An 11,719-nucleotide genomic window follows, 5' to 3' on the forward strand; every position below is an offset into this window, starting at 1 on the left:
TTCGTTTCCCACGGGGGGCCAGTATGAAAAATGTATGCACTCACTAACTGTAAGTCGCTCTGAATAAGAGCGTCTGCTAAATGACTAAAATGTAAAATGTAAATATTGGCTACTGCATCTCATCTGTGCCACTACATTCACATGGGGCACATTCAATTGGGTAGAAATGCATTGGGCTGCCGCATTTACCCATTCTTAATTAAATAGATACTTTTGTTCGTTCTACATACACTAATAAATGTATATCTGAAAGCCCTGTAAAGTTACATCCTCCTAAATAAGCCCCTGGTGTGGCTGACACGTGTAATGCGCACTGTACGCAGTGACAAGCTGCATCATATTAACAATGTATCAACTGTAGCTACATTGTTATATAAATTGTTGCAGGTATATCAATTGCATGTTCTAAATGCAGCAGCAGAGGGAGCGCGAGACATGGCCTTGTGTGTGAAGGTAAAAGGCGCGCAAGCGCAGTAGGTCGCTCCTCCATATGGTTACTATGGTTACTACACAATAGGAGACGGGACAGGGGGCTGTGTGAAGGGGGGAATAAAAAACGACAGACGAGAGTAGGGAGGTGGTTTGCAGAACCGCTTGACTGGACACACCGTAGCTACCTCCCCCGACACTGTGCAGAGTAAAGAGAGAGAGGTAGACCGAGAGAGGGTGAGGGAGGGAGAGGTGGAAGCAGAAGGAACGGGGTAGGCCTAGGTTTTAGGGGAAAGGGTTATGCACTCAAAGAAGAACCCCGTTCTAGGCATGAATAGAATGGACACTGAAACTTTAAGAATGCACTATAATGGCATGATGCAGTTCGATGCTGTTTGACTACACATTGGACTGCATGCTATAGCCATATGCCTATCAATACAATGGTGGGGTGAAGTTATAGAACAAAGGGAGAGAACGTAAGATTCTATAATTTGAGAGTTATTATGTGTATACAGGATCCATGCAAAGTAGCCTATAGTAGACGAATGCACTGTTAAGGTGATCCTACATTGGAGTGGGGGAAGAGAAAACTGAAGAAAGGGACTTCTCTCCTTCCCTCCCCTCCCTCTTCTGAGTGTTGGCTCTCTCTGCGCCTCTTCCTTCTCGCTCCCCCATTCCTTAAGAATATGCAAATCACGCCCTCCTCTCCCTCTCTTTCTCTCTCCCTCGAAGTGCATCCTTTGCTAGCCCTCAGTTGATTTTGTTACCGTACCGACGGCAAAAAGTGCAAGTCGTCTTGACGGAGGAAGAGGGAGAAAGAAAAGGGGGAGAGGGGGGTGGGGAAGAGGCAAACGTACGCATCAATTCGTACAGTCTTCAGCGGCACCCCGTTTTTTCCTGCAACGACTTGTGAAGGAGAGAGAACATTCTGCATTATTTGCGGAACCCCGTTGCAATATGATCCAGCAGCCTATGTTTATAGGTGCGCGTGCTGCTCCTATGTGTGTGTGTCAACGTACAGTATAAACCGAGAGAGACAGCTAAAGAAAGAGAGAGTGAAAGGAGACACGCATCGCTGGATATCATAGGTAAGGAGAAGGGAAAATGGATGCTTATATTTTTTTGCTATTCTTGTTGGCCACGTTTGTGTCTTCCCTCCCCTTTCTTTGTGTCCTTTCTTTAATGATCATGCGTTATGTGTAATTCATGGCCCGGTAAAATGTGTGTTAGATTACAACGCACAACAGACGCACTCACATTCCAACGAGAAAAGGCGTCTCGGTGAGTCGGTGAAGAATGCCATTCGCCATTCTATTCCGAATAATTTTTCTAGACATGTAGAAAAAAAACTGTACCCTATGGGAGAAACACAACAGGCATAGGCGTAGGACCACTTCTATTCTGCATTATCAGTGTTAGCCAATATATGCTATTGCACATGCCGTCTACATCGTCGATGTAGTCTATTCCGATGTAGCTCGCTTGTTGTACAGAATAGCAGAGCCGGTCGCATCTGCATGTGTATCAATAACACTAGCGGGAGAAGAAAGAAGAAAGAGGACGGTTGCGGTGCCTGCTGTCGGTGATGTGAGCTGTGTAACTGCATACTTACACGGGCTAAAGGCATACTACGATGCATCACATATTTCATTTTAATGCATTCATGTGTGTGAGAGCGAGAAACAGGTAATGTGCACATAGGTGTGTGTGTGTGTGTGTGTGTGTGTGTGTTTGACCATTGCTGTACATTATGTGATTATTGTAAGCTATGGTAAATGCTGTGTTTTCTTTTAGTGTTGATGGACCACAGCCAGGGACCAGCAAATGAACTCATAAATAATAGCAGCCAGCCACCTGTGACTAAGATATACACTGACTGTATACAGTATCTATGTGTCATTGGGATCCATAGCCTCCCTCCTCTGCTTTACATTAGGCCCATAGGCCTACACGTATTGATTCAATAGCACAAGTGATGGCACAATGGTTATCATTGAGTGTGTGAATTCTATAGCTACTGCAATATAGTAAACAACAAGTATATGGAGAAGGTCAATGTACCGCTATGCACATTGCACGTGTAAAGGAGGTGGTTCTGTGAACCAAGATAGCTTGATGACTGACGAGTAGCCTTGTCTGAAACGTGAACTTGTGTTAGCTCCCCGGGCTAATGCCTAGGCTTTAGCTCAGCAGGATAACACAGTCTTGTGGCACTTAGTCCAGGTTCAAAGCCAGTCGGTCACACATGTTGAATTCATGCCAAGTAACTATACACTGTGTGTTTCTGTGTGTGAATCTGTAACTAACTGCTGTAACTGTTAATATACAGTGTGTGAGTGTATGAACATATGCAGTATGCACTAATAATTAATATATGCAGTAGTGGCGCCACCATCGGATTTACTGTACCTGCAATGATTCAAACACACACACACACACACTTTGAATCTTTGTGTGTTTACTGCTCGCTGGGTTGAACACAAGTGCCTCCATTCGCAGTGCTTACTACCCGGCTAAATATATCCGTTCATTTCGCCCAGTGTGTAACTGTTCTATTTATATCCTCATTCAGTATAGATGAGCTTGACTTTTTTTCTCGCCATAGTGAAACATGAATGGGTGAATGAGTTGGACATGTAAAACCTGTGTCATATTTCATAGTCTAAAACCCTAATGAATGAATGGGTGAATTATTTGGGCATATATGTTAAATGTCATGGTCAATTACCTGTATCTATTAGTGATGGGGGAAAATCTGTTACATATCGGGATATTATTTTTGACAATATATCATATTGTTTTGACAATATTGCAATAGTATTTTTCCATGACTGATCAAAACACGTTTTCTCATGCTCTCTTGTCTCTCTGCAGCAGAGATATAGTGAGCAATATGTTTGGAACATCGAATCGCAATAAAATCACAGTATCGAATCGCAAAACATATAGAATTGTGAGAATCGCAATACATATCATATCGGCACCTAAGTATCATGATAATATCGTTTTGTGAGGTCCCTGGCAATTCCCAGCCCTAGAATCTATGAATGAATGAATGATCAGACTGTTCATCCCATGCAGGTTTGGGCCTGGGGCTGGGCTCCTGTAGGGTGGGTAAGGGGCTAATGTGGCTCTGGTATAGCCCAGCTGGTTACCTGAGGCTCAGTATCTTATGGAGATGGCTATATTCTGACCCAGGCTTAAACAACACCTTAGTGGATTCTGATGAGATGAAAAAGACTACAACACAAACACGCATCCGATTGCTTTGGGAAGGTGCTGTACAGTATCCAAGTACGAATGTTCATCAGCATAAGGGAATAATCTGTGCACACAATATTTTCTTCCAAATGTGTTTATTGTCATACACAACAGTACAGATTCCATGTCCTTAAAGGAAAACTACCCAAAAACGATCGTTTGGTATTTTTTTCATTAGTCCATTGTTGACATAGCCGGTATGAATCAAAATGCATCATACCGGCTGTATTTCTGTATTTTGAAAGTTATATATTGAAAACTTGATTGCTGACACGCAAAACATTTTGAACAATGACCTAAATTAAACAAATACCAAAAGTTCGTTTTTGGGTGAAGTTTTCCTTTAACCATGATTCTTCTGAATGAACTGAACTGCGGTGTATTACTCAACTATGCATCCATTCAGTATTGAAGTGTGATATGAGTCAGATATTGGTTTTCCTGTAGCATCGCTGTGTTGAGGATCCTTGACTTGTACATGCACTCAAAGCCTAGTTAATCAGTCCACCATTGCAATGAATTCCCTATAACTGTAGTTGTAATGTTGATGTTATTGTTCAATATTGATTGTTCAATATTTATCGTTCAATATGTGTACAGCATTTGTTATTATGATTGATGATGCATTGTAACGTATCCTGTAAAATAATGTGTTGTTTTATGGTTGTTGTATCATTGTATTTTATTTGTTGAGGTTTTCTGATGTTACCTAATTCAATGGGACTGGCCTGGTTAGGTAGAGAATTCATAATTGTGGTGTTTTTTCCAGGTTGTAGAAGCTCAGATGGTGGTGAGGTGATTTTCAGTCCTACAGAGAAAGACAAGGACACCACTTCATTCACTGCTATGGCCTGTGGGGTGGGATGGACATCATAAAGGTGCAACGATGAAAACTCGAACTCACAAAGAATCGGTATGAACTGTTTCAATGTCTTCCTTCATTTGAACCTTGTTCACCTTTGTAGCTGAGTGTGCATGTGTGGGTCAGATTGCATATGTGTTTATTGTTAATAGTTGTATGATATTGCACGGAGATGGACTGTAATGGTATATTTGACATCATTTAAGATTAATAAGACTTTTGAAGTTAAGATATTCTGTGTGTAGATTCTGTGTGTAGATTCTGTGTATATATTTTGTGTGTATATTCTGTGTGGACGTTGATGCCAAAATTATTCCTCTCTGTTCTCTTCTCTCCTCGTTCTTGCCGCCTTCTACCCTCCCATTTCCCTCTTCATGCTCTTTACCCCTCTCTACCCTTCCCTGATCCTCTCTCCTTTCTCCCTCGTTCCTACCCCCTTGATATCTCATCATCCTTCGTTCCCCTCTCCCCTCCTTTCTGCCCCCTCTATCCCTCACTTTTTTTCTTTCCCCTTGCTCCCCTCCTCGGTTTTGTCCTCCTCTACTGTTCTCTATACTTATTGTTTTGACCCCTTTACCTCCCTCTACCCCCCTTTACCCACCTCTACCTCCCTTTACCCACCTCTACCTCCCTTTACCCCCTCTACCTCCCTTAACCCCCCCTCTCATACCCCATTTCCCATTCTCTCTCTTCATTTGTTCCTCCTCTCTCCTTTTCTTCTCCTCCGTCGTGCCCCCTCCACCTCTGGCGGTTCAGATGCCCATGCGCAGTGGGCGGAGGCGTGGGGGAAGCAACGAGGAGAGGAGGGGTAGACGTCCGCATCCCAGCCCTTCTCGTGCAGAACGAAACGACAGGCAGACGGTGAGAGCCTATCATGTTTTCTGTCTGTTCTTTCCCTTGTTCTCCCTAAGTAACTCTCTGTCTTGTTATGTTGTCCCTCTCCGTCTCTTTCTCCTTATGGCTTTGTTTGTCATCTAGTCTTTTCATCTATATTTGTCTATCTCTCTCCAACCCACCCCTCTCTTTGTAAATAATAAAGTGTGTGTGTGTGTGTTTGTGTGTGTGTGTGTGAGAGAAGAAGAGGCTGTCAGTCATTAGATATTGATCTACATGTAAGCCGTAATGAAGCTGTGTGCGTGCCTGTATGAGTCATCACCACCATGATTGCCTTAGATGTACTATAGACATACGAATTATAGTGCCAATGTGGCGTGTGTGTGTGGACGTGTTTAACTATTCTTGTGGGGACTTGGTCCCACAAGGTTAGCTGTACAAGACTATGTGTGTGTGTGCGTGTGTGTTTCATATTGCTTTAGTGTCATCTCTCTGTGAGTTTGTCTTTTGTCTTTCTTACTTTTAAAAATGATATGCATGGCATATTCTGTATCTTAGCAAAGAGCTGCTGGCGAGGAATTGGCTGTCAGTCGCTTCAATCACAGATCGCAAGGCCATGATTCATCAGAGAGTGAAGGGGAGGAACTTGTGCCTCCACCAAAGAGGCAGAAAGTTCAGGTTAGTGTAACTTGATGTTGTACAGCACCACTAGGTTGAATTACGATGTTTTAATGTCAAAATGTTTTTTTTCTCCAATCTTTCCTGATATTCACCTTATGTCATCAGGATTCTTCCTCTGCCACCAACCCGCCGACTTCAACTCATTCAACTGACAGTACTCCCCCCACTATACCGCCCCCACCCTCGGCTCCCAGACAGTCACGTGACAGTGACAACGAGGATGGCCAATCCCAGGGCAGCCGGAGCTCAGTTGTAGGGAGCTTGGCCAATAGTCTGAGCAGTAGCCTGAGCAGTGGGCGGGACATCGACCAGGACAATCGATCTTCCTCGCCGAGTCTCTCTGCCTCCCCTCCAGCCAGTTTAGACTCTGACTCAGATGGTCCAGACTCCCCAAAGCAAGGAGAGGGGGAACGGGAGAAAAGGAAAGAGGGAGGAGTGGGGAAGACAGGAGGAGAGGAAAGGAGAGCAGCCAGAGAGGGGAGAGGGGAGGAGTCTTGCGGAGATGGAGAAAGGAAGGATGGAGGAATGGAGGACAGCCCTTCTCTGAAGCTGCCATCCTCCTCCAGCTCTTCCTGTGCTCCTGTTCCCTCTCTCCGCGGAGCAGGGGATTCAGCCAATGACAGCAATAGTGGCAGGAAGTCCTATTTCTCACAGGACTCCAAGCTGGTGAGTAAGATGGAGTATGGACCGGCCAGCGCTGACACTGTGCACGGTGGCAATCGAATGAACTCCAAAGCTAAAGTGCAGTGCGTGACCAAGACAACTGTTGCCGGGGGAGACTATCCCCACGGCAACCCCAACATTCCACACCCCCCTCCACCACCCCTTCCTCCTCCACCTGCGCTGAAACCCTTAGAACTAGGGGGGCAGAACCTGCCCTCAGAAGTCAAGGTAGAGAGAGAGAAATTGGAGAAAGGTGAGAAACTGATGGACAACAAGACGGCTCCTCCCTCTCTGTTACCCCAAACCAGCCCCTTACCCCCCTCCCAGCCCCCGCCCCACCCCCACCACTACAGCCCCACCGGCTGGCAGGGAGGCACGGCAACCGGTTGCCAGGGGAGTTGGGGCTACGCCCGTTACTCCGGTAACCACCACGCTCACCAGCCGCAGCACCAACCACCAGTGCAGCAGCAGCAACTGCCATCCGTCTACAACCCCCCTTCCTCCCGTCATTCGTCCTCCTCCCACCCCCCTTACCTCCCCCACCCCCACAAGGAATACCTCCCCAGGTACGCTGCTGGGGGAGGGGAGAGGGCGGCGGCCGGCGTGAGGGTGGAGTATGGGGGGAGGGAGATAGGTAGGGATTTCTCGGCTAGTAGTGGTAGTAACAGCAGCACTTCTGGTGGGATGGGGGGTCCTAATGGGGTCCAAGGGAGAGAGTTTGGGGGTCAGAACCGGGAGTACCCAGGCCTGGGACCTCAGGGCTCTGGGAGAGACCCCCCCATGGGTCCTGGGGGGAGAGAATTTGGACCGGGGGGGTTCAGAGAAAGAGAGAGGGATAGAGATAGAGAGATGGAGGGAGAGAGGGATGTAGGAGGAAGGGAGTTCTCTTTACAGAATCGTAATGAGAATCAGAACAGAGAGTTTGGACCCACCAGTGCTGGGGGAGGAAGGGGGCACCCCAGAGACAAAGAGGGTGGGCGGTGGGGCGAGTTTGGGGGCCAGATGAGAGAGGTGGGGGGCAATGGCAACCCCAAAACCCCTCCCCAAGGAAACCCCCAAGCTCGACCAGTGGGTTACCTGCGGCCCCCATGCTAAACCGCGACCCCCCTTCCTCACCCCAAAACAACCCCAGCCACCCTTCCCTACCACCCCACCCACATCCTCAAAGTGCCTCCAAACGAGACTACCCCCCATCGATGGAACAGGCACAGACAAGGCACAGCCCCCCCTCTGGACCAGAACACTTCCACAGAGAGTACCCTCCTGGGGCCAAGGACTATCCCCCTGGTGGCCCACCCTCCACCGGCCCAGCCCGTGAGTACCCCAGCCCCCCCGGAATGACTCCAAACCTGGGCCGAGACTACCCAGGTGGACCTCAGATCCCCCACCTGTCCCATCCCCACTTTCCAACCCAGCAGCCCAGAGACAGGGACCGAGAGAGGGACACCAACCAGCGAGAGTCGGCTCTCTACCAAAACCGTGGTGGTCCACCCCAACCCCCGTCTGTTTCTCCCTCCTCTTCCTCCTCCACTCTCATGGACACCCTCTGAATGCTCCTTACCCTCCTCCGCCACCTCCTCCCCCTCTCCCCCTCCGCAAACCTCCTCGCTCAGCCCCCACCCCCCCTCCGTCCTGGGACTAATCACGTTCGTCCGGCAAATTACCCGTCCTCCAATCAGACTCCTGCAACACCCCTTTCTCCTTTACCAAGCCCCTCGACCAATCAGATGGGAGGGTTTCCTTCCTACCCGCCAGGCTCCTCCTCCCGGGGCCAACATGCCACTTCCTGGTTCAGGTGTGTCACCTGGCTGTCGGCCCTCACCCTTCCACAGCACTTTGAACAGCCACGCCCCCTTCAGCGGCCCCTACCACTCCAATGGGAACAGTGGGAACAACCTGGTCCCGACTAACAGCAATAGTAACAGTAGCAGCGGCAGCAGCAATACCAACTCTCTCTCTCAGTCCCTCTCACCTCAAAACGCCTCAAAAGGACCGCCACCTCTTAGTAACCCTGGCACAACAATGGCACTTCGGCGCCCTGGCTGTAGCTCCTCACTTCCTAGAGATGGGCATTCTGATTCGTCCACAGGTCACCTGTCATCGGAGGAACCAATAGAGGAGAGGGAGGAGAGCGAAAGCCCACCTCCTGTTTTGAGAAGCCCCTCCCCTGAGCCCAAGCCGGTGGACATTCCGATCCACGCCAGCCAATCAGCACGGTGAGATGGGATAGGCGTCATAGCAACAGAAGGGCTCCGTCATATGTCACTCTAACAACAAGTTCTAACAACTGATTGATGTGGTTTTATCTCTGTTTTTGTCGCTGGCACTTCTCATAATATGTCAGCTATTATTTCTAGATAAAGGGGCTGAGAAATCTAGTCCTGTCACAGAAGATGTTTTGTAGATAGGCCTACAGTATATCAAAGACAACAACACCTATAACAGAAGACACATAATAAAGATACTTAGTATCATCATATGGGAACAAAATCCGATGCATAAATTGGTTAGATGTTGCTGATGTGGTTTGTGGTTCTAGGTTCCACAGAGTTCTAGATCGGGGCAGTGGAAACTCTCCCTGCGCCCGTAGACGTTCTCTTCGTCCCCCTGGGACGGCTCCAAACTGTGGAAGAAAAGGAACGAGGTGATCGAGAGAGCCCGGAGAGAGGTGGAGCAGAGGGCTAGGGGCGTGAGGGAGAAAGAGAGGGAGAGAGAGGGAGAGAGAGAGGGAGCGGGACCTGGGAGGCATCTACAAGTGAGTATAATGAGGCAGGGAGGGCGAGGCGAAGGGAGGGAGGGGGAGACGATGCTCAATTTCCTTCTCCCTTTTTGTCTCTTTAAATGCTCCCTCTCTCCCGTTCCCTCTCTCCCTGCAGCAACAGAAGGACAATAACAATGCAAATATACATCGCCAGGGCTCCTCTCTCTTCTTCCCCTCATCCTCCTCCATCCTCCTCGACCCTAACTCCTCTTCTTCTAACCCTGGGTCTCACCCTCAACCTCACCCCCAGCAGCACCACTCCCACCCTCACCCCCACGCTCACCTCCACCCCTCCCACCTCCACCCCTCCCTCTCTCAACACATCCCACACTCCCTCCTCATGCAATCCATGGGAGGTTCAACGGTGGTTGGCCCACAGGGGGCTCTGGGGATCGGGTTAGGAGGGCCGTACCTGGGCCCTGACACCCCCGCACTGCGGACCCTGAGCGAGTACGCCCGGCCCCACGCCATGTCCCCCCTCGGGGCTAGTCGCCAACACCAACATCCGCATGTCCACCATCATGGCCACCCTCATGGCCACCCCCATGTCCACCCCTCCTTCTTCCTCCCCCAGTTCCAGAACCATGCTCTGGCCCACCCACATCACATGCCTGCTGATGCAGCCACAGCGGCAGCCATCTTGGGTTTCCTCTATGGGGGCAGTATGGAGGGCCAGGGGCATGGAGGAGGACATGGGGGATGGGGGCGCAGGGTTTGGGGGGATGGGGGTTTCCCCATGCAGTGGCGGCCCACCGTGAGCGCATGAAGCCGGGGTTTGAGTTTAAAGAGTGAGGACAGGTGTACCAGCCAGGCTCCTTGGGAGATCCTACGGCTCTCGCCTCGCCCACTCCCACTCGCATGCCCACGCACACGCTCATGCACACGCTCACTCCCTACTGCTGGGGGGAGGGGGTGGAGGTGAGGTGTCCATTTACGGCACACCCCCTCCCCAGGCTCCTCCACCCCCACCACCACCCCTCCAGAACCCAGCGTTAGCACCTGTGAGTCGTCTCCTAATCCTCCTCCTGCCCCTCAGTCCTCTCCAACCCTCCCCCCTTCTCCCTGCTTCCTCCCTCACTCCCCCTCTCACCGCGCCTGCACCAGGCCCTCCACCCCCGGTCCCCGCAGCTGCACCTCTGCCCGCTCCTCCTCCACCCTCCAACCCTGTTTCATCCCTCCATCACCCCGCACCGCACTCCTTTCCCAGCTCTCTCCCCCCATCTCACCCCCACCTGCCCCCGCCCGGTGACCGCCCCTCCTGAGACCTACCCCCCTCCCACTCGCTCCCCCACCAACTCTGAGAGAGAGAGGAGCGGAGAGAGGGAGAGAGAAAGAGAGCGAGACAGAGCGGGGCTGCCAGCCAGTGGAGAGAGGGGACGAGAGAGGGAGAGGGAGCGAGAGAGAGAAAGAGAAAGAGGGGGAAGCAATGGAAGTGGAGGAAGTGGTGGAAGTGGAGGAGGAGGAACAGGAGGAGGAGAGATTCCGGGGCGTCTTCAGATGTTGAACGTCACGCCTCATCATCACCAGCACTCACACATCCACTCCCACCTGCACCTGCACCAGCAAGACACAGGTACCCACTGCTGCTAACACTACCACAGTTATGATCCTGTACTATGATCTACATACTACTATATAGTGCTGTTTTGAGATGGGCCTGAGAAAGCTCATCCTATCGGTTAGAGATGTTGTTGTTAACGTGGTTGTTGATGCTTTGACTCTTATTAAATATCTCCTTGTGTTTCCTGTTACATCATTGGCCCCTAGCGGCGGGCGGGGTGCACCCCCTGATGGACCCGTTGGCGTCGGGTCTCCTGGCCCGCCTGCCCTACCCAGGGGCAACGCTGGGCACCCCCATCCTGGCACACCCCCTCACTGAAAGCGAGGTGCTACGACAACAGCTCTTCGGTGAGGAAAGGCTTGTTTTTTGGTCTGTTTGTTTATTGTTCTGTCTGCCTGCCTGTCTGTCTGTCTGTGTTGTATCATAAATATGATACCGAACTATCTTTCTGTCACTGTCTACCTCACCTCTCTCTCCCTTCTACACTCCTCCTCTCACCTGTCTCTCCTCTTCTCCACTCCGCCTCTCACCTGTCTCTCCTCTTCTCCACTCCTCCTCTCACCTGTCTCTCCTCTTCTCCACTCCTCCTCTCACCTGTCTCTCCTCTTCTCCACTCCGCCTCTCACTTGTCTCTCCTCTTCTCCACTCCTCCTCTCACCTGTCT

At 50.3% G+C, this 11,719-nt stretch overlaps 1 protein-coding gene across 1 annotated transcript; it reads left to right on the forward strand.

Annotated features, from left to right (window-relative positions):
- Nucleotides 1-665: 665 nt before the first annotated feature.
- LOC123482189 (atrophin-1-like) lies at nt 666-7,828 on the forward strand. The gene is made up of 5 exons (XM_045208981.1): nt 666-1,520; nt 4,463-4,606; nt 5,312-5,416; nt 5,948-6,067; nt 6,176-7,828. Exons 2-5 carry the CDS (start codon nt 4,580-4,582, stop codon nt 7,826-7,828), a joined length of 1,905 nt encoding a protein of 634 aa, XP_045064916.1. The 5' UTR covers nt 666-1,520; nt 4,463-4,579.
- The last annotated feature ends 3,891 nt before the right edge of the window (nt 7,829-11,719 follow it).

Source organism: Coregonus clupeaformis, chromosome 29, assembly GCF_020615455.1.
Source record: "Coregonus clupeaformis isolate EN_2021a chromosome 29, ASM2061545v1, whole genome shotgun sequence".
In the NCBI taxonomy this organism is placed as follows: domain Eukaryota; kingdom Metazoa; phylum Chordata; class Actinopteri; order Salmoniformes; family Salmonidae; genus Coregonus; species Coregonus clupeaformis.